This window comes from Carya illinoinensis, chromosome 9 (assembly GCF_018687715.1).
Source record: "Carya illinoinensis cultivar Pawnee chromosome 9, C.illinoinensisPawnee_v1, whole genome shotgun sequence".
Lineage (NCBI taxonomy): Eukaryota > Viridiplantae > Streptophyta > Magnoliopsida > Fagales > Juglandaceae > Carya > Carya illinoinensis.
The window spans coordinates 11122325-11145181 of record NC_056760.1 but is presented as its reverse complement, the minus strand read 5'-3'; the positions used below and the strand labels follow the sequence as shown (position 1 = coordinate 11145181).

At 37.0% G+C, this 22857-nt stretch overlaps 2 protein-coding genes and 1 long non-coding RNA gene across 7 annotated transcripts; 2 read left to right on the top strand and 1 right to left on the bottom strand.

Moving 5' to 3' along the window:
- Positions 1 to 3382: 3382 nt before the first annotated feature.
- On the bottom strand, positions 3383 to 10048 carry LOC122275004. 4 transcript variants are annotated; one of them, XR_006228476.1, is made up of 6 exons: positions 9735 to 10048; positions 9503 to 9634; positions 9334 to 9418; positions 9015 to 9130; positions 7934 to 7990; positions 3383 to 7081 (listed from the first exon to the last, which is right to left on the bottom strand). It is a non-coding gene; the product is annotated as an uncharacterized LOC122275004 (long non-coding RNA). The 4 variants fall into 4 exon arrangements; XR_006228474.1 differs by lacking the exon at positions 7934 to 7990; XR_006228475.1 differs by lacking the exons at positions 3383 to 7081; positions 7934 to 7990 and having other exon boundaries at positions 8811 to 9088.
- Positions 10049 to 10958: 910 nt separating this feature from the next.
- On the top strand, positions 10959 to 14190 carry LOC122275931 (plastid-lipid-associated protein, chloroplastic-like). The gene is made up of 3 exons (XM_043085277.1): positions 10959 to 11489; positions 13065 to 13260; positions 13721 to 14190. Exons 1-3 carry the CDS (start codon positions 11017 to 11019, stop codon positions 14033 to 14035), a joined length of 984 nt encoding a protein of 327 aa, XP_042941211.1. The 5' UTR covers positions 10959 to 11016; the 3' UTR covers positions 14036 to 14190.
- A 141-nt stretch (positions 14191 to 14331) lies between these two features.
- Positions 14332 to 18876, top strand: LOC122275930. 2 transcript variants are annotated; one of them, XR_006228721.1, is made up of 6 exons: positions 14332 to 15257; positions 15362 to 15511; positions 15628 to 15750; positions 16504 to 16542; positions 17017 to 17656; positions 18005 to 18145. XR_006228721.1 is itself a non-coding variant. In XM_043085275.1 (6 exons), exons 1-6 carry the CDS (start codon positions 14750 to 14752, stop codon positions 18644 to 18646), a joined length of 2025 nt encoding a protein of 674 aa, XP_042941209.1. In that variant the 5' UTR covers positions 14332 to 14749; the 3' UTR covers positions 18647 to 18876. The 2 variants fall into 2 exon arrangements, 1 of the variants encoding a protein (XP_042941209.1); XM_043085275.1 differs by having other exon boundaries at positions 17017 to 17579; positions 18005 to 18876.
- The last annotated feature ends 3981 nt before the right edge of the window (positions 18877 to 22857 follow it).

The following is a 22857-nucleotide window of genomic DNA, read 5'->3' as shown; positions in this document are numbered from 1 at the left end:
ATGGGAGATTAAAGGTACGCATGCAGTCTCAATCGCATCAACATCAAACCAAAATGAGAAAGAGAATGGCAGTATACTTTTTTTAAAAGAAATTCTTTTTTATAAAACTTTTGAGACCACATATATATAATTGGGAAGTAGGAGCGAAGGAGGCTTTCATAAAAGTTGAATTTTGATGCAAATGGAACAACCCTCCATTATCTCTCATCCTCCACAAACAAGCCTTTTCCTTCCATGACAGTGCCTGATACTTTGCACATAACAATAAAACATCCATTTCAAGCTCATGACTCACGAATATCTTATGGTTCCCCTCCATCCATTTCAATTATGTCCACATTGATCACAAGCTACCTTTTGGCAGATCATGAAGCGCGTGCTTATCCATGATGCCCACTTCTCACCCACACATGCACATCCTCATTATTAGTTAATCAATGACACTCCAAGATTCCCATTCTTAATGATGAAATAAACCAATCACCTGTGCGTGCGTGCGTGTGTGTGTGTGTGTGTGTGTGTGTGTGTGTGTGAGAGAGAGAGAGAGAGAGAGAGAGAGAGAGAGAGAGAGAGAGAGAGAGAGAGAGAGAGAGAGAGAGAGTTCTTTTCTGAGAGGATTGGATCAAACTTATGAAGTTGGCAAGCTAGCAAATAGTTTTTTGTTTTTAATATATATATATATATATATATAATTTAAATGATGAGGATAAACCCTCAGAAATGTATGATTGAGTAATACCCCAAAAAAAAAAAAAAAAAAAAAAGTGCATCAAACGTGTAAAGTTGACAATTTTTAGACTCATTTGAAAAGAAATTATTAACTGCTCTCGCACATGGGTAACATAGTACTATCATTTTATCACAATATTTTATTTAATTAAAATTACTTATGTAAATATTAATTTTAATCGATATGAAAATTTATGATAAGTTAAAAATATTACTTGACCGAACTCTGATGCTATCTAATAATTACCCTTCTTTAAACTTTAAGGCATAACAACTTCATCTTAGCTATATGACCAGAAAGGGAAAAAAGAAAAGATCAGAGCTTATACCAAGTAAAACCTGGGCCCATACCGAATCTGAATGAGGCCTGGCCTGGTAAGACAAACCGTCAAGGTCTTGTTCTAGGCCGAAAATATTCATTCAATTCGTAGCCCAATTCTTTAGTGGTGCCTATGTAAATCCAATCCCTAGATTAATCCAGGCCGAACGTCATTATTATATGGGTCTCCGTAGACTGTAGAGGATATGTTGAGCCCGTTTGATATCTGCTTTGACTATTCAAAGCTTAATGCTCTAGGCTTGAGCCTAAACGTTAAAATCTGTGAGTCTGGGCCAATATCAACTTTAGTATTGGATTGACAAATGTGAGTTTAGGCCCATACCCAACGGTCCATCTCATTCTACCAATCTCTTTCTATGCTAGATACATTTATGAATTGTATAATTACCGTATAATATTTTTGAAAAATAGTAGAGTCTACCATTTAAAGATTAATTTCTTAATGTGAGTTTCATATTTACTCATTTTTTTCAAAAATAGTGCGTGACGCTTGCACAATCTATAACTGCAAATATACTTTCTCAAAAAACAATAGGAATGATGAATTTAAGACATTCATATTACACAAAATAATATTAGAAAAATTCTACTCATCATCCTTACACCACAAACATCTACTTTAATTTTTATTTTTATTTTTTATTTTTTTCCTTAACTAGTATGTGGTGTAAAAATGATGACGAGAAGAATTCAATTAATTTAGCAAGAATAAAATTAAAAAAAAAAAATTGAAAACATGTGTAATATGTGGTGTAGGTGGTTGTATAACAAAACCCATAATATTAACACCTCTTGCTTTCATTTGGAAAGATCAACACCCTCACAATTCATAGGTGTTGCGATAGATGATCTTAGAAAATGTCAAGGATCTCAATGATCAAACGGTTGCAAAGGGGATAAGAACATCGATCTGGGACCAATAATTAGTATCAAAATAGGACCACATCACAAATTCAAGTCAAGGAAGGGGCGGCCTATAGGCTTGATTAAAATGCTTTGGTACTATGTATGCGTATGTTAATTTATTAAATACTGATAGATAAGTAAAGTCACTAAAAAGGAAATAACTACCACCGGGTCAGTGTCGATAAAGTGGGCAACCGTGGATATCAAATTTGGAAGTATGGTAGGATGGTATGATCCTGAATATTAAAGGTTTAAACAAGTTAATATCTAACAGTCCTAAAACTTTTGAATCAATAGTTAGATTTTTAACAACTGATATATAAAAAGACGTGCACTAACAAGGAATGTATCGAGAAATTGGAACCTGACGTTCAAATAGTTTGTGACAGGGTGTGGCATTTGGAGCATGAGAAGTTAGCCTTTCTCCGAAAGAGATCATGAGCTTCTTGGCTACACTGAAGCCCTATGACCTATCTGACCTGTCTGGAGGGTGTAAGGAGATCAAAGAGCTCCATGTTGTGAGGAGGATCAACGTCGGAGGACTCAATGGCTACAGAGAGATTTACCAATTTGGGCTTTTCTCGGTCTGTGAGAGTTGATCCTATTGAATGGCTTAACAAAGTTGAACAATTTTTTGAGTTTCACGGAACCTCTCCAAACTAGCGGGTGTCCTTGGCATCATTCAATTTGGCAAACCAATGGTTGCAATGGCTTTGAAGAATGCTGTGAGAGACATGGGAGGTGCTCGAGAATGAGCTTATCACCAGACTCGGTCCTACAAAGTATGAGAATTTTAACGAGGCGTTGGCATGAGTCAAACAAAAAGGATTTTTATGGGATTATCAGCGAGAGTTTGAAGGACAGGCAAACCGAGTTGAAGGATGGCCACAAGATGCTTTTGTTAGGACCTTCCTGCATTACAGGGTTAAAAGATGACATTGCCTATGAAGTTAGAATGTTCAATCCACGTACATTGAAGGAAACAATCGAAATTGCTAGGATGAGAGATGATAGGATATCCTGTAAGAAGAAAACAGATGAAATAAAGATGGCTCCACCCAATCCACAGTTGCAAAACCCCTTGCTGAAAGCAACTTCAGGGTCAGCAATGAAAAAGCTCTCTTGGAGGAAATGTAGTGTATGTAGGAATGAGGTCTGTGTTTTAATTGTAATGAGAGATTTATTTTAAGGCATTGCTGCAACGCAACACAAGCCTTTCTCATCGAAAGACCACCATAATGGGAGCATGAAGTGGCAGTTAAAGAAGAGATTGATAACTTGGACTACAAAGAAAAGGTTATTGTTAAACCTTGGAGACAAGATTCCAGTAGAGGGGTAGGCAAATGATAGAACCCTTAACCTTTGAAAATATGCAAACGTGGAGATAGTAGTTATTATGCAAAGTAATTTTTAAGGATGGACAATGTTATGGCTGATATGGAACATTTGGGAGCATTGGTAGTTACATTTAGTCGTGTAGTGTTGGGAATTTAGACCTTCTAAATTCACCCATTTTAAGATCTACTATTTGCAGGAATAACAAAAAAAATAAAGAAATAATAACAAAACAAGATATTTACGTAGAAACTCCAAAACAAGAGAAAAAAACCACCAGATCCAGAAAAAAAACTCACTATGTGAAAAGTTATTACAAGTACACAATTTTTCTCCTTACTCCAAATACACCTACAAAGCTTACCCATTAGCAAAACTTTAACTTTCCATCTCTTCCATTTTTACAAAAAAGGTCAACAAAAAAATTTAACTCAAGTTAAAAGTTATTAGAGAAGCTTTCAACTAGTGTATTTAACCTAAGAGGCTAAGCCTCTTATTTATAAGATTGGGCCTATGCCCTTTATTTTCTTTCCACCGGTGTGAGACTAAAAAAAGGAGTAAAAAATCAACAATCTCCACCTTGCGATTTTGACTGGTCTCACTGCAAAGCTCCACCCCAATTAAGATTTTCATAACTTCCGTTATCATGCTTCACAATAAAAACATATACACTCAGAATAAACTAATTCCAAACATTTCACTTCGGCCCATGTCGAAAAACAACCTTACTGATAATTCTGGTGTAACTTCCACATTTGACTTTCTTGGAAGTTCATCAACCATCGACCTGAATTTCCACCACACACCTTGCATCAATGCTAAACCAATGCCTGTGTGCAAACTTGTAAACTCGTTGATATTAACACATCCTCTATCATGACAACTTTTGAGAATTAACGACATACCATGAGGACATACATGTCCATTTTTAAAGATTAAAAGCTTCCATGGAGAGAGACACAACATTAACATCATTTCCAGTATCTCCATTTACTAACTTGGAGCTACTTGCCGAATCTGCTTCAACTCTTAGACAATTTTTCTTTACGTGCCCAAATTATTCACACCTTCAACAGACTACTTTCTTCTTTATGGAATTCTTCATCTTCCTATTTCTAGCTGCTACCATTACTAAATTCTCAAGTGGAACATTACTTCTACTACCTAATCTTCTCTCTTCAGAATAGATTTTACTGGTAACTTCTAAAAAAATTATTTTCTCATTCCTATATATCAAAATAGGGTTCATGTGCTCATAGGAAGGAGAAAGAGACCAGATGAGTCTCAAAGCTTGATCCTAATCATCAATTTTAACTCCAATAAATTCTAACTCAGCGACAATGTCATTGAGAATGCTTAAATGATCTGAGATAGTTATACCTTCACTCATCTACAGTGTATAAAACTGATTCTTCAGGTACACACGATTTGAGACACCTTTCATCTGATACAACTCTTCATGTTTTTTCCAAAGTTCCTTTATCGTATATATTCTATGCACATTTACAAGAATATTTTTGGTCAGGTACAGACGTATCGCACTTACTGTTCTCAAATCTAGATTTTCTCAATTTTCATCGCTTATTTTAGATTTACTCTTTTCACCAGTCACACTAGTACTAGTGTTGACTTCAGGTATTGGTTTGCCCTTCAATGCCTTGTGTAATTCTGATTGAATCAAGACATCCTTGACTTGTACTTGCTACAAACCAAAATTGATTCTCTCATCAAATTTTTCCATCTCAAATCTGAAAAGATTTGAAACTCTATTTCCTGACATTGCTTTAATGAATTTACTGTAGAGATGAATAGTACCTCATTAAATAAGTTTCTAAAAAAGATTGGAGGGTCACAATAGATACGTTTAAAATTTCCAATCTCCTAGATAGAAACTCTTTAGACTGTATGTATCCACTCCACCACACTAAAATTCCACCACACAAAAAGAACTTAGTGGCTCTGATACTATTTGTTGGAAATTTGTACATCTCAAATTCATCCCCTAAGATCTACCATTTGCAGGAATAACAAGAAAAATAATAACAATACAAGATATTTAAGTGGAAACTCCTAAACAGGAGAGAAAACTACCAGACCTAAAGAAAAAAATTCAATATGTAAAAAATTATTATAATTACATAATTTTTCTTCTCACTCCAAATACACTCACAAAACTTACTCACTATCAAAACTTTAACTTCCTACCTCTTCCACTTTTACAAAAAAGGTCAAAAAAAGAATTTAACTAAAATAAAAAATTATGAGATAAGCTTTCAACTGGTGTGTTTAAACTAAGAGGCTAAGCCTCTTATTTATAAGCCTAGGCATATGCCATTTATTTTCTTCCTATAGGTGTGGGACAAAAAAAAAGGAGCAAAAAACCAACATGGAGTGCCATTCAAAAACAATAGTGGTTCAGATTAGCTTATAGTAGTTAATAATAGTTATGTCTTATGTATATTGGTAGTAGTCATTATACAACGTGTACTGGCAGTTATTTGTGTGGCAGTTTCCTTCTAAGTAGTGTATATATGTAAATGGTAGTGTGAGGAAGAGGTATGTCAAGAATGATCTATCTTGTGGTTTCCTTCACATCCAAAGTGAAGAATTGTGTGGTCTACTCCCACCCTAAGTGGAGATTTATCCTAATATAAATTTTTTATTTGGTTGTGTACAATCTAGGACCTATCAAAGTTCAAATCCTCTATAAAGCAAGAGCTGCCCTTGTCGTCGTCTTGGTTCATTGTGCTTTCTGTCTTAAACAGATTATTCTATTGATAATTAGGAGTGGTGGCCGGCCTGCGTATTAGTTCACCTGGCACATTTGTCAACTCCCATTAGGCACTAGGTACTGGGTAAGCTACTCGCCAAGTGTTTGTGGGCGGATGGGTGAGGGAGGATAAGAACAAAAACTAAAGGGATGGTAGATAATCGTATATCACCTGCATACCAGTATATTTAGTATATGTATATAATAAAAAAAAAGCCTAAGGGAAGGTTTGAGTAATGAGTTGAAATAAATGATATGATATGAAAATTGAATAAAATATTATTAGAATAAAATATTTTAATATTATTTTTATTTTGGAGTTTAAAAAAATTAAATTGTTTATTATATTTTATTTAGAAATTTAAAAAAATTATACTTATTAGATGAGATGAAATGAATTAAGAAGATCTCTCAATCCAAACAACAACCAATTCACTCTCCCACTTCATGTTTTCCAGCAAGGCCGCACCATTCAAGCTTCCCTTCCCTTCTGTTCTTTATTTCCTCTTCTTTTCCTTTTATTTTTCTTCATCTCTTCCTACTCCTTCTCTTGTCCTCCATCTCTTCCACCTAAGTTTCTCATAACTAATGTTTCTAGTGCATGGAGGCCCACGACTGTGAATATGCATGTGCAGACAACCACAAGATCAGCACATAGTGCACAACCATGGGTCTCATTGCACAAATATGGTCCGTAGTGGAGTTTGAATGCATATGGTTGCGATATGGTTTTTGGCTTGTTGGGTGTGATATGGTTTTTAATTTTGATACGATGGGATCCAGAATGTGGATTAAGCCACCCACCCATCCGTCGAGTTGATAGGACTAGAGAGTATGTGGGGTTAAAAACTACCAACTCACCCAAGTGAGGGGCAAAGGTAGGTAGCCACTCTTCGACCTTGTCTTTGCCCAGGCAAGGTGGCTATATCGACGCCGCATCTCATCACCTCCCACATCCTTGACAGTGAAAATCTTGCACTTCTTAACGAGACTCAAGCCCTCTACAATTAAAAAAAAAAAAAGTCAAACAAATCGGTGTATTAGATATTCTCTTTATGTATTTCTTTCAATATACGACATGTCAAACACCTTACGACATGCCAAACAATCCAAGTGTTCATGGGATGGTTTGAGCCAACTTTGCAGAAGTAGTTGGATGAAAACTCCACTAGAAATATCAAACTTCCATAATAAAGAGCCTATTAAATATGACTTTCATAGCCATTTTGTACGGTGAAAACGAAAAGTTAAAAAATGATCACATTTGAGAATTGAGCAGAGCATCGATGGTATGCACACAAATTGGGAAAAAAAAATAAAAAACTCTGGGATTTCTTATTTGGAACTGTAAATACCTCAAAATTATATATAAGAGTGTATATCCTACGCAATGCGCATACCATTATTTATGCTGAATTTTATAATTTTAAATAGTTCATTATACATAATCACTACTAGAATTATTAAACAAATGTATACCAAATATATATAAAATGGAGCATCAGGTTACCAAGTCACACATGCCCCCCCTACCCCATTTTTTTGCCATCTTAGAGAAAAATAAAGTAGAAGTGGAATATTATATCCCATAATAGACTATCATGTATTAGTTTTCTCCCCTCCCGATAACATGACATTCCATCAATTACAGTAGAGTAAGATTTAACGGATATTTACAAATTTACTCTTGACAATAGCTTTCTCAATATTTGAATACTATAATGTTAAGGTTTGATTCACTCTTGGATCATCATTTAATTTTTTTTTATAGAAATATTAAATGGTTGATGAACAATATTTGAATATTGTAAAGTTAAGCTTTCCAATCCTTATCAATGGGGCTAATTTCTTACCTATTGAACAAAGTATATTGGGTTTTTTAACACCATCTTCTACACCTCATGGAACACCTAATATCAAACACATACGCAATCCACGAAAAAGAAAAATATGAGAGAGAGAGAGAGAGAGAGAGAGAGAGAGAGAGAGAGAGAGAGAGAGAGAGAGAGAGAGAGAGAGAGAGAGAGAGAGAGAGAGAGAGATTTCCCTCCACAAACCAGATCATAAAGGCTACACATGCCAAAAATTTGGTTCAAACCTTGATCTTTAGCTCTAAAAAATATAAAGGGAAAGGAAAAACCCCAAGACTCCAAGAGGCTTACACTTCATTTTCAAAACATTGAAGAAGTATCAGACAAACTTGTGCTTTGTTTGTATGTGATGAACATGTTATGTGCAGATTTGACGATAGAGTTCTCAAGTTCATGAGGGAATATTGTGCACATCCTTTGCTTTGCCAAGCCATATTTCCCATAATAAATTATGAACCAATAATAGTAATCTAAAATGTCAGATATACTACAGAATCTGATTCCCCATCAACTACAGAATTGCTGATCATCAATATTCAGTATGACATCACTGATATTGCAAAACTTGTGTCATTATGCAGGATATTTCTTTTTTCTTAATCAGAAATTACAGCCAGAGTCTGTGTCAGCTTAGAATGAGGAGATATACTCTAAAAAACAATCCTATAAAATGCATTATATTTAACCTTAGTATTCAAACCCAATTCCTCAAGAGGAAAAATAAAATCTAGTGGACTTATAAGAGCACTTTAATAATGGAAGTTCAAAACAGATGATGAATATGCCCACGTATCACTTCCTGCTGACAATGATCTTTTGAGGACTAGGAAATCTCAAACCAATCACAGTAGCCCCTATCTCAAAGCAACCACCCAAAACTTTCGGACAACTATATAACTCCAAATCGCAAATGTAACAATAGCTATTTCAAATCCAACATAGACAGGAAAAACATCTACAACCCATTAGCACCACAACTTCACATAATTAAAACCTCTCTCACAATACTAAAGTCACAGCAATACACTTCAAAGTGGGGAAGAAAAACTAAATCTCATTATACCTAGTTTCGTGCCTTGAGTCTCGAAATAGAGGATGACACAATGCTGCTCAAATGTGGAATTAATTCCTTGTACTCTGTCAAAAATGTCAGAACTTGCTCATGCAGGGGAGAGGAATCTGAAAATTTAAGGAGATGGGTGAACCTACCAATGTGAACTTGAAGATGACACCACCCAATTCTCCAAAAGAAAATCACAGTAGTGAAAAATAGAGAGAAATTTAAATCATTTGGAGAGGAAATTGAACTTGAATGTTAGATGAAGATCAAAGAGATCGAAGAAAAATGAAAAGGTGGAATCGGGATGAGAATGAACCCCTACCTTCATATGATGATGTCTCTGATGATGGCTTCAATGGCCACCTGTTCACTCGACTTACAAACAAAGCACCCAAAATCACAGAGATCTGGAACGGCGCAAGGGGGAAACTAAATGAAATAAGGTACGAAGTTGCAAGAGAGACCAGAGAAAAATAGGGAAAACTGCTTACTAGCATGTGGAGTGGAAGACGAAACCGTAATCTGAAAGCTTTCCAAATTTGCAGCACCCAAAGATCACAGGGGAAACAAAGGGCGTGAGAGAGGGAGAGAGTTTGCCGAAAACACTGACCAAATCCTTAATCCTTGACAGATGAAAACCGTTGTTAATCAACTCAGACCCACTAATTGCCATCGAAAACCCAAATAAATTAAAAAAGTCAGTTGGGAAAAAAATACGCTTACCATTTGGATTGGGCTTGGGCGAACTAACCAAAGCACCGTGAAGTGAAGGCGGGTAATGATCGGAAAAGGAAGAGGCCGACTGAATCTCTTTGACGCTGACTTCAGTGCCGACCAGAGAAGAAGTGGGAATCACTGAGAAGAAAAATGAAGGGGGTGAGAGGGAGAGAAATAGAGAATGGAAAAGTGGAAGAGTTCAGAGCGAAAAGGGGCTTGTTCAAAGCGTCTTGTGTGTTGCCTTTTTGCGCCTTTTGTTTAAAACCGTGAAATGGCACTGATTTCAAACAAAACTAGCACTTGTTGAGATTGAAAATTGAAATGGCACTTGTTCAGAGTGTCTGTGTTGGCTTTTTGTGCCTTTTATTTTATCACCGAGTAATGCGGAATGATGCCACGTCAACAATTAAAATTTCGCTTTTATATAATTAAATAGATAATTTTATATATTATATTACGATCTTATTATATAAGACATTATAAAATTATTATTATCAAATATATTTTATTAGATGATTATTTATTATTTAATAATAATAAATATATCACATTTTATATAATATTAAAAAAAAAGTGAGATAAAAGTTTAATGCAGACAATTTACACTTAAACATTTTCATTAAAAACCACCAGTATTGTAAAAGGAACGTTACAAAATATTCCTTGTTATAAAATATACCAATAACCTGAAATTAAAAGCTCTAAACTCAACATATATACAAGAGGCTCCCAATCGATTTTATAATTCCTATTTAGAGAAGAAGGTTCATGTATAGGCCGCTCTCAGACATTCAAGATAGAAGAGATATATAGAACTAGAGAATTATTATAAAAATTAATTTTAAATACTCTGGTTAATAAAGAATTAGCTTGCTCCGTACAGATATTTTTCTGCAATTATTGGTCTTTCCCCACCAATACAAAGTTTAGAAAAATATAATTTTATGAGAATTAAGAAAAGTCTAGACTTTGTTTGGATGCCAATAACGTGCCGATTCCTGATTCACCACATTCACAATTTCATTAAGAGTACAAAAAACTCTTATGTCCCCACCTCCTCCGGCTCCGACTCTGCTCTTGATTGGCTTGTTTTCCTTGCGGACTCGACACATGGCCTCATCTTGGCCATGCAACCCATCCACGATATGGACAGAGTCATGTGTCCCCATGTGATCTGAGGAGAGCACCCACATTTCTTTTGTATGTGTATATATATTTATCGCTTTAGTTGTTCTTCTTGATTCTGTGTTGCGCTCTCTGTTAAAGAAACCAAAAAGAGAAAAGGGAAATGGCTTCTATTTCTCACTCGAGCACCTTTCCATGCAAGACCCTGTCAGTTACACAACCACAAACACAATTCACCTCCAAGCCGGCAACTTTCCCGACCAACTCGGTTAAAATTGTCCAGAAAGCGGTAGGGAAATCGTGGGTTTGTTCCAGAGCCGGAGAAGTCGTCCGGCATAGACCCAATTTCCGGGTCAGAGCGGTGAACGATGACGAGGGGGTCCCAGAGAAGGAGGAGGGTTCTGCTGCGCCGGTAGCAGTGGCGGAACCGGAGGAGGTGGAGGAAGCAAAGCCGACCGAGATTGAAAGGCTGAAGAAGGCGCTTGTGGACTCGTTTTACGGGACTGACCGAGGACTGAAAGCGACGAGCGAGACGAGAGCGGAGATCGTTGAGCTTATCACTCAGCTGGAGGCGAACAACCCGACACCTGCGCCCACCGAGGCGTTGACTCTGCTTAATGGAAAATGGATTCTCGCGTAAGTTGTTTCTTTTGTTTACTGAAAATAAGTTAGGAAACGAAGAGAATTAGAATAAAAAAGTCCTAATCTTAGTCAATACAAATCCATGCTCGTTTGAGTTGGTCTTTTGTAATGGATTAGTGAATTTTTGTTGATGCCTAATATTACAACAGCTGCTTGTCCATTAATCTTCTTGTAGTTGGATTCTCCCGTGTGATGAAATCTCCCGGCCAGTAATTAAAAGAAATTAATCAAACGTTATTGGTCCCAGGCCTAGATTAAGATGTTATCTTCCGGCTTCTCTTCCCCTGGGTCTCACTTGGGGTTGATAGCATACCTCGAGTGGCTACAAAGAGTGGTGTAGTTTTTAACCAGACATCCATATGTTGTACGATCATTAGATGTCGAAATGACTTCTTCAGTGTACCTGTTATTCGTAGAAGACTCGAACAGAACTCTAATGCTGGCTTGTTTTGTACTTTGCCGTGATCACGTTTGTATTTGGGCCTTGGACATAATCATAGAATTGAGTAGTCGACCGAAGGTAAAACCTCAGTATTTGTATTTGGGTGGGTACCAATTTTTTAACCAGCATCAAAATGATCGATCTAAGAATTGTGCATATTTACTTTCAAGTTGTGAATTTTCTCCTCTTAACTAGTTTCATCCAGTTGTTCTAACCCAAAAAGGGAAAAGAAAGAAAAACCAATTCTTGTTATGTAAGGTTAGCATGGTGGCCTCTAGATCTGATACTGTATGTAGAGTGATTATAAATCGTAAATGAATAGTTCAAAAATGCTTATAGAAATTGATTTGTATGCAGTTGTTAATTATTCTATTAGCATCTAATTGCTGAGAAATGGCTTGAGTAGTTCTGGGAATTTGAATAGTGAGAGTAGGGGTGGGTAGCGGGGGCCGTACCCTGCTACCTTGCCTCCGTCCATCCCGTATTGCTTAAATATGACTATTGTATTGCCTTAACCTCTTATATAAAGGTTGGCCTAGGAGGCCAAGACATTCCAAAATATAACTCTAATAAGTTTAAATTCTTTTTGTATATATAAATTTTAATTTATAATTTAAACCCAATTTTTTATTTTTTTTAAGACCCAATGGGTTGGCCTAGGTGGGGGGTGGGGCTGATGGCCTTTCGACCCCGCCCCTCGGCTGCCAGGGCTCCCAGGGGCGGGGCTGAAAAGCCATGACCTGCATGGTGCGGAGCGCCCGGGGGGTGGGGTGGGCTTTTTTTTTTTTTTTTTTTTTTTTTTTCCTTTTTATAATTTTTAAATAAAACGGTAGTTTATTGCAAGAAGAAACCCTTTTATTTTAGGAGAAAACCGTTACAACAACCACTGCCTAAAGCCATCAACATCATTCCAAACAAAAGCCAACCAAGGCCATCCCAAACAAAAGCCCCTACCCAGTACAAGAATGGAGAGAAGTCCCTAAGACATTAACCATAACGGATATATGGAAGACCCATCTTATCTATTTTTAAATTAGAGAGGGTTTAAAAGCTGACTATATCAGGGTAAAATTCATGTCCTCCGTTAACTCATTAGATGGTGACTTTGAATTTTATGCTTGGAGCAGGTACACATCTTTTGCAGGTTTGTTCCCTTTGCTGGCAAGGGGTACACTGCCTTTGGTAAAGGTAGAAGAAATATCACAGACAATCGACTCAGAAAACTTCACCGTCCAGAATTCTGTCCAGCTTGCTGGGCCCTTGGCTACAACTTCGTTCAGTACCAATGCTAAATTTGACGTCCAAAGTCCAAAGCGTGTGCTGGTTATTTTTTCCTATCCTATACTTTATCTTTGATCGTCAATCATTAATTAAGCCCACAAGTACTGAAATCTAAAGCCATGGGTCCTTTCTTGAACATATAGTTTTAATGAAGAACCAAAGAACGGAGAACGATATCATTTTGCTATGTATTTATGTTCCCAATACCTTCTGTGATCAGGGATTCTGTTTGAGCATGTTCTCTTCCTAGAATTTGTCCAAACAACACAACTATTTTTATTTTTTTTAAAAGAAGAGGACGGTACTCCAATTTTATTGATAGCCCTCACTTGTGGCGGGGGAAAACTGTAGTTACAAATTGGACACTTGGGGGATACAAAATAATAAATGAAGACCAAACCCAGGCGTCAACTAAGTTCTATATATTAGGGAACTTTTGGGTCTTGGATTCTGCTTTAAATTAGCCTGTTAATTCCTTTTTTTTTTTTTCTTTTCTTTTCAGATCAAGTTTGAAGAAGGGATCATTGGGACTCCTCAATTAACGGACTCGATAGAGATACCAGAAAATGTGGAGTTTTTGGGACAAAAGATTGACCTCGCACCCCTTAAGAGCCTAATCACCCCTGTTCAAGAGACAGCTTCTTCGGTTGTGAAGACCATTTCCAGCCAACCACCAGTAAAGTTCTCCATACCAAACAGAAATGCTGAATCATGGTTACTTACTACATACCTTGATGAAGAACTTAGAATTTCAAGGGGAGACGCTGGGAGTGTGTTTGTGCTCATCAAGGAAGGAAGCTCCCTTTTGACGCCCTGAGCAAAGTTAAATATTCTTTTTCTTAAATCTTATTAGCTTTACGCATAGCCAAAGACACTCTTATGTTATGAAAACCTATGGTGACGATTCTAAAAGAAACTGGTCTGTAATTTGGTGTTGTTTATAAAGAAGGAAAAAGTAGATCTAGAATGTAATTATTGTTTTTCAATCTCTGGTAATTAGACTTCACGGACACACCCTGCTGACAAAAGATTTTTGTCGATCTTCATTTATTAGGCGTAATTTTCACTTGATGAGATTCCATTGCTTTGAAATCTTGAAAAATACTAGTAGTTACCGATCGATACGAGTCCATTGGGTAAATGTCCAATTACCTTTGAATCTCAGACATCAGAATTCCACCCCACTACCACCTCAGATTCGGTGGAACATTAAACTTGGATTATGGTTGTTGGGGACAGTAAAAGGTGATGGACATCAGTTATGGTGTTTTTGTGGTGAGCGTGAGGAGTACAATGAGATTCAGGAAGCTTGGAACTACATTTTATTTCGATGAACAATGGTTGGTAAAAGGTGGAAAAGGAAAAGAAGATGCATGAAGCATAAAACTTTTTCTTTATAGTTATATTGCTTACCTTTGTTGCTTAGTTACGCAACGAAGCAAAGTAGGTACCGGTAACTTCCTTCAAAATGGTGCTGCGCGGTCTATGGAACAGAGCTTGATTGCTATCACACACACACACACACACACGGATGGGGAGTGTGGCGAGAATGACGAAGCCTTATCGGGCAGCCATCCAGAAAGAATGGAAGAAGATGCAAGATTTCTACGAGAATAATTATGAATGCTTTGGTTTTCCTCTGTCGACCGTCACTCAGGACTCTGTGTTTCATATTGCTGTGCACAGCAGAAACGTGGAGCTGCTCAAGGATTTGCTAGAGATTAATGCAGAAGCACTTAGATTTCCAAATTTAACGGGAAACACAGCACTTCACGAGGCGGCTGCTTATGGAAATGTTAAAATGGCAAAACTCCTAATTATGTATGACGAAAAAGAAACTCGTGAATCTGGTGACCAACGGGCAGTTGATATAAACAATCGCATTGGCGAAACTCCTTTGTTTAGGGCAGCTGCATTTGGTAGGACAGAAATGGTTGAGTTTTTAGCCAAAAAAGTTGGGGACGACTACAAGAGTTTTCACCGCAGGCGGAATGACGGCATGACCATTCTTCATATGGCTGTCCTCAGCGGATGCTTTGGTAGAGTACTTTGTCTCTCTTTCATTTTCAAGCAGATCAATTTTAACTCAGACTTCTCTCTCTCTCTCTCTCTCTCTCTCTCTCTCTCTCTCTCTCAATTACAGATACAGCTCTGAAGGTGCTAGAATGGGAGGATATGCTTGGAGACTGGGTGGACGAGAATGGCATGACATGTCTTCAGCTGCTGGCTAACATGCCATCTGCTTTCAAGAGCGGTTATCCCATGAACATATTGAAGCGGCTGCTCTATCTCTGTATGCCTGACAAATATGTTATCAGCTTTAGCAATTTGCATATGCATCAACATTGTGGGTTAGTGTTTACTTGGCATCATAACACATGGATACCTGAATTAGTATCTTAAATGCAGGCCTTCCAGATGAAGACAAATTTGGTGTCGGAACACCGGTTACTCCAAGTGGAAGAGAAGAATCGGAATCTGGCCGTTGCAGGAGTTCCCCTGGCAGATTCAGCAGCTTGAATGCCTGTATAGGTAATGGAGGCAGGGGAAAACTTTTTCCTAGCTAGGTCCTACCATGCATTCATTCATCAAAGTTTTCAATTACCTTTCTGGCCTTCATAGAAAATACAAAGGGAAACACCCAATTAACATCAAACAGATATGGTAGCTGATTATTCTAGCAGGGAAAACACTGGCGTAGGATGTCTTGATGCATAAGAAGTTTTTAAATCTTTTAAATTTTTTGAGTTTTCCGGATATGTTTCATTCTAATTTCTTTATTAAGATATTGCATGTTGGGAGTTTTGACAATCAAATTACGTTTTCTTTGGATCTACAAGGTTTGAGATGTGACAAACCAGACATGCATCCTATGTCAAATGCTCAACAGAATGATCCTTTTTATAACTACTTTAAATAGCTAACGCATGTAAGTGAAAATTTTCACATGATCAATTATGTTTGATTGCAAGTCTCAAAATGAGAAAACATTGGACGCACCTGCTAGTGATTCTGACCAACCGCAGATTTTGTTTGTCTACAAATTCTTGAAGAACTATGATACCAAGTTTTTAAATTGGGTGCTTCTTTGCATAACTGGGTATAGCTAGGTTTCTTCATCGAAACGTACAGTTTATATTTGTCCCAACATATATACGGCACTCTATTTGACTAATTATGCTTCCCATCTTAATTATTTTGCGATTCAATATATATGCGCATCTTTTGTCTCTGCTAGGTATATATGTATGCAAGTATCTAACCCTGAATTATGCAAATTTGCAGCCACTTCATGGATTTGTATGTGGAAGTGTATAGCTCAAGGTACAACACTACTTGTGTTCATAGAAATATATCGACTGGCATGCAGATGGTGGCTTATAAAATGTTTAAATTCTTCTTCTGCCACTCTCAGTGCATATCAAAATTTCAATTCCAGCTTAAATGTATATGAACTCATGTTGGCAACAATTGCCGATCAACATATAAAAATTGTCATTCTATTAGCAAGCCCGTGTGGAGAATATACCCTTCATAGTATGAAGTTCATACTGCTGCATGACAGAGGTTGATTTACAATAGAAGTTTGAAATTAAAAATTCATGTTTTTTCAATCTACGCGTTAGTAATCCAAAGGATGTGTTCTACACGTCAGCTTATAAATAGGATTTTTCTGAAAATTTGGTACTTACGTAACCACAAACAATTTTAAATCTATATTTGCTTGCTTCAGCAAAGTGTTTTGCTATATCGACTTTAACCTCAACTTGCTTAATTTCTGTCATTGGATGACAATAGAATTCCCAGACATTAGAGAGCTGTGGACCATAAAAAGCCAGCACAAAAGAGCGGTTGAGTTTGTTAAACGTCTTGCTACAAGGGACCTGACATGGATGAGAATAAAAGTGGGAGAAAATCCTGAAAATCCTGAACAACTCAATATATTTGACCAGAAGGGGAGTTCAGACTCAGCGGAAGCATCTATATCCCGCCCTCAAGATCCAGAAGAGCATACAGGGATTACGACTCGAGACACTACATCACTTTCTGAGGCTCCACTAATTTCAGCTGCAAGAAATGGGATCACTGAGATCGTAGAGGTCATTCTGCAACTGTATCCTCAGGCAATTGAACACAAAAATGACAAAGGTGAGAATATACTTCATGTTGTAGCAAGACATGGAAGGAAAGAAATCATGCATCTTCTCCAACATTCGCATGCTCTGAGACCAAGGCTTAGGAGGACGATCAACAAGAATGGTGACAGCATTTTGCATCAAGCTGCATATTTTCGAGAGCATCAGCTGACTGACAGGCCTGGGGAAGCTCTTTTAATGCAGTCAGAGATACAATGGTTTAAGGTCTAATTTGGCTTTCAAAGCTTGCATTCCTTTTACGACTTTGATATCCTTCCATTCAGCAAATACGTCAGTTTTAGGTTTGTTTTTTCAAATACTCCATTAAATATAATGACCTCAAATGGTGGACTGTTCAAACTTGGTAAGATGGGTTAAAACTGTTTAGACAATTGCCCCATCCCACTGCCAAAGAGACCACAACAAGAATATAGCTAAAAGTCTTGATGAATTCTCAAATGCTCAAGCTGATAGACATTGTGATTTTTATTTATTTATTTGCATTCCTATTATAATATTCTAACAATCCTTCTTGCTTTGATTTGGATTCTGGAGAGCTAGAAGCATAACTTGAGGGCATAAATTGAGAATTGGGATGAACTTTCTGTCACCCTTTATGTGAAAATTTAATTAGTTTTCTATAAATGCAGCAAGTGCAGAAAATTGTACCTCCGTATTTCATCAACCACCGTAATAAAAAAGATCAGACCGCTGAAGAATTGTTCACGGAGCAACATCAGGACTTGGTACAGAAGGGCCGAAGATGGATAGATCAAACAACAAAAGCATGCACTATAGTTGCTGTCCTAATAGCCACCGTTGCTTTTACCTGTGCATACACCATCCCCGGCGGTTCGAACTCAAAAACAGGCCATCCATTGCTCCTTGAGGAAACTCCATTTCGCACCTTCGCAGTCTCAGACACGATATCACTCTGTTTCTCCCTGACTTCCGTGGTAGTTTTCCTATCCATTATGACATCGAGAATGCACGAACGAGATTTCCGGAGGTCTCTTCCGTTGAAGATCGCAATCGGCCTAAGTACATTGTTCTTTTCCGTGACGGCCATGATGGTTGCTTTTGCTGCTACCCTCGTGCTTATGATACAACAGAGGCTACATTGGGCTGCAATCCCAATTTATTCATTGGCATGTTTCCCGGTCACTATTTTCCTTGTTCTCCAGTTCCCACTCTATCTCAATATTGTTTGGTTTACCGTGAGTGATCTTCTGCATAGTTTCATTGACTTGCTTCCTTCTGGAACAAGTACGGTTCGGAACCCGCTGCGCTAGGACTTGGGGGTTGTTACTTCCCGTCTGTTTTCCCGACAGGTCCGTATTTGGCTTTTGTTTGTTTGTCTGTTTGTTTTTTTTTTTTTGGGTGAAAAAAAATGTATTTTGAGTGTGTTTCTTAGATTTTATGCCCTTTATCTTCTCTTTTCGTAATATGTATTGTGCGATGAATAGTGTAAAACATTAAATACAACACTCCAAATAAATATTATTTACATTTCTTCATTTAAGGATATATGGTACAATTTTATTTATTTATTTATTATTGATATTGGATATCTGGGAATAACGTTCTAACTGATCTTAAGATATATAGGTCCTAGGTAAGGAGTTTTCTGAAAGTCCACATTAGATAATTTAAGAAAAAAATCTCTTAATTTGATAGCTCATAAAGATCATTGTTTGCATCAAACGGAATTTGAATCTTGAATTTGGGAGAGAATATACTAGTAGGAGCAAGACCTTACCACTTGAGCCAACCCGTAAAGGTTATATGAAATAACTTTATAACAATAAATGATCACAACTCATTGCTTTTAGCCCTCGTACCCTTCCCCTCCGAAGGCTTAGAAGTCATTGTTCTTTTTTTTCTCCGCCCGGAACAAAATACGATTGATCTATTGTCTTCTGGCACATCCCAGCAGCATGTGCCACCAAATTCCTAGGTGGTCACTCAGTGTGAGAATATCAAAGTGAAAGGAGTAAAAGAAACAGAGGATAGAAATATTCAAGTTCTGGATTGATATTTTTCAACATGATACATGCAGGGTGATGGGTGATTCTTATAAAGTTCCAGTACGATAGCTAAATTGTAGTGATTTCAAAATTTAAATAACAGTTGAAATATCAGATCGTTTGTCTTCCTTAATCTCCTCCTAATCATTTTTATCCGGTTGACAGCTACTGGTTTGTTTTCTTGGTTTGTTATTCAGCTCCACATTTTCCTCTACACTCAGAATGATTGCCTAAATAGTAAGCGGTTGCTGTTAATTCCGTAACATTTGCACCTCAGAATGATGGGCGAATGGGCACACGTGTCACCGAACACCAGAGCGCAAACTACCACGCATGCTGCTTAATCAAATTCCTCACACTCAAATCTTCAAGATTCGATCACTTGTGCCTTTCCAACAGCACATATCAACCTTACTCAGCAAGATAAAATCTGCACAAGTATCAAGCTGCCAAAATCTCCTGATCCACCCCAGCTAGCCTACCTTCTTCTCTGATATAAAATCTGTTATAACAAACTTCCATTTTATTTTACATTTTTATCCTTAATATTTACATCGTAAATATGCCTATAAAAGGCAGCTGAGACTCCTTATATTATTTATCGAGAAACAATTCAATTCAAATATATTAAGAAAATATTGATTGCTGCATTTATCTTTAATTCTGTTATGGTACTAGAGCTGCTTGACTAGCAGTCTCTTAATCCATCATTCTTTTTTTTTTTTCTTGATCACCCTACACCATGGTCGACAAATCTTCATCTTCAAACTCTCTATCCTCTTCTTTTTCTCATCTAGTCACTCTCAAATTAACCTCAGAAAATTATATCATTTGGAAAGTGCAGATTTTAACCTATTTGTGAGGCCATGATCTTTTCTCTTTTGTGGATGGAACTCAAACCTCTCCACCTAAATTTCTCACCACCGAAAATGCCCAGATAACCAACCTTGCCTTTCTTTCTTGACAGCGCACCGATCAATTCATTCTCAGCATCATTTTCTCTGCCATCAGTGATTCAATAATTGGTCATGTTATCTCCTCCAAAACCTCTCGTGATCTTTGGGCCTCACTGGAATCTATGTTCTCTTCACATTCTCAAGTCAAAGAATTCCAAATCAGACATGGGTTCCCATTCACGGGTACAATTCTCTATGTTTTGTGGGCAACCGAGAGATTGCAATCGGTCAATCCTCCATTAATTCCTACCTAGTTTATTGCTTTCCTTAAAATTCAATGTAATTGAATGCCTAATCATTGCCCTCTTTTAAGGCTGGGCATGCAATAGGTCTTTGCAATCCAGCCCTCCTGCCCAATCTTCCCATCCCTCAAGGGGACGGGGAACCAACTTGCCTGCCCCAAGTGTGGATGTGGGTGGGTGCCTAACTAAAGCCGAAGTTTCACCCATTCACTCATATAATATATAATTATATATTAAAAGATAAATATAAATACATAAAACCCTAATTATTTTCTTTCGCATTTATCCTTAGCTGCCAACCTCTCCTCTTATCATGGAGTACTTTCCCTTCATCTCATGCTGGCGCCGAGCCTCTTTCTTGCGATACTTCATCTTCTTCCTTTCCCCCCCTCTTCATCTTTTTCTTCTCCACCCATGAACAATCCATAATTTATAATGACTTGATTTTGAGTCTTTATGACCTAAGACCATGGTTGCCATTGTGGATTTGTAAGTCAAAGACCCACGATTGCAACCATGGATCTACGAACTTTATGAGCCATGATCATGGCTATGGGTCATGGTCATGATTGTGGATATATGTTTCTATGCACAAATATGAGGTTCCTTGTTGGTTTTATGCAACTTTTTTTTTTTTTTTTTTTTTGTGAAGAATATGTTATTGGACATGGTGCCCGAACGGTGATGGTCTCAATCCGTTTACCAGACAAGCGGTGTAGATGGTCAAATGTGTGAGCATGTATAGGATGCAGGAGTAAGATTTAACCACCTGTCCAAGCAAATATGGGATGTGGGAGGGGTGCTACCCACTTGTGTTGAGCGGGTAGCACCCCTACCTATTTTACTACTTTCCCACGTGTCTTTTATAGAGACAATTATTTGAATGCCTAATCCATTGCCTGCCATCATCTTTGTGAATATTTGGTGGTTTCTATTTGCCATAATCCTCCACTACTTGCAAATTTTACAATTTGGCTCTTTGCGAGGAGTCCCACAAATATTCTTAGAGGAGCGCGGAAGTTTTGTGATATTGCATTGTGCGATGGATCTTGATGCTTCGGATGATTTTCCTATCCAAGGTTATGGAGCATATACCTCTTTTCATCCACAACTCATTTAGAATCGGCTCAATTCTATCTAATGGAACACAACATCTCATGGTTGTAGTAGAAATCTTGGACAAGTCTTTTAGGGGACTGCCAACTAATGCCACCTTGATGGTGGGTCTTCTCTTAGACTAAGCAATAGTTTAATGGCTAAAACATGATGCATGGGATTCGGGTTACTCTGCTAGTCCAAATTTCCATTTTATATATTTTCAATTTACTTTTTTTGAATCTTTAGCACCTAGGTCTGGATATTTTGAGAGTGATCGTAGGGATGTCAATCTCCTCCCTTTATATCAGAGATTATTGTAAGAAAATCATTTTCTCATTAAAAAAAAAAAAAGAAATATCAGAAATGAGATATATATATATATATATAAGAGTCTCTTTATCAAACAACTTAATATTATTAAGGAGAAGTGTTAAACAGAGATGATAATGTTTAAGACAACATATAACAAAGTTCGGAGAGGACTTAAAAAGAGAATAGTAAAAATTTATCCGTGATGTCGAGTTCTTTTATTATGTGTGTAGAAATTATAAGAAAATAGAAAAGGAGATGGAGAACAGAGAAGGGGAGAGAGAGAATTTGAGGGCTACGTGTTTAATTACTATTCTCAATTGTTTTTGAGTACATAACATCTACCTATTTATAGATAAATGAGGCAAGTTAGAGAAATAATGGAAATACAAAAACTCAATAATACTAATTAATGTTAATAACTTATTTATACAATAAACTAAATATGCTAGATAATAAGTCATATTATACATAACATAATATTATGAATATATTCTTTAATAAGTATGGTAATATTCTAGCTAACAATATAGTGTGTGTGTATATATCTATTTTACTTTTAGAGAATTTCTAGGCCAAACATTTAAGTTCTTAAGAAGTCATTACATACATTTTATGTATTTACTTTAATCTTTTTAAAATATTATGACATATTTTTTAAGAGAAAAATTAAAGAAAGGTGTATATATAGGAAAAACGAATTGAGTCGTCAAGGATCGGATCGGAATTTTTTAGGAGTTATAGCCAATTGATATTGACTAATTCGCATAAGGTTATAACATAAACGAAATGAGAGTCAAAATTAGATGGCACCATGCATTAATAATGGCCGTTCGAAGCTAGCTAGCGAGTTAATTATATATGCATATAC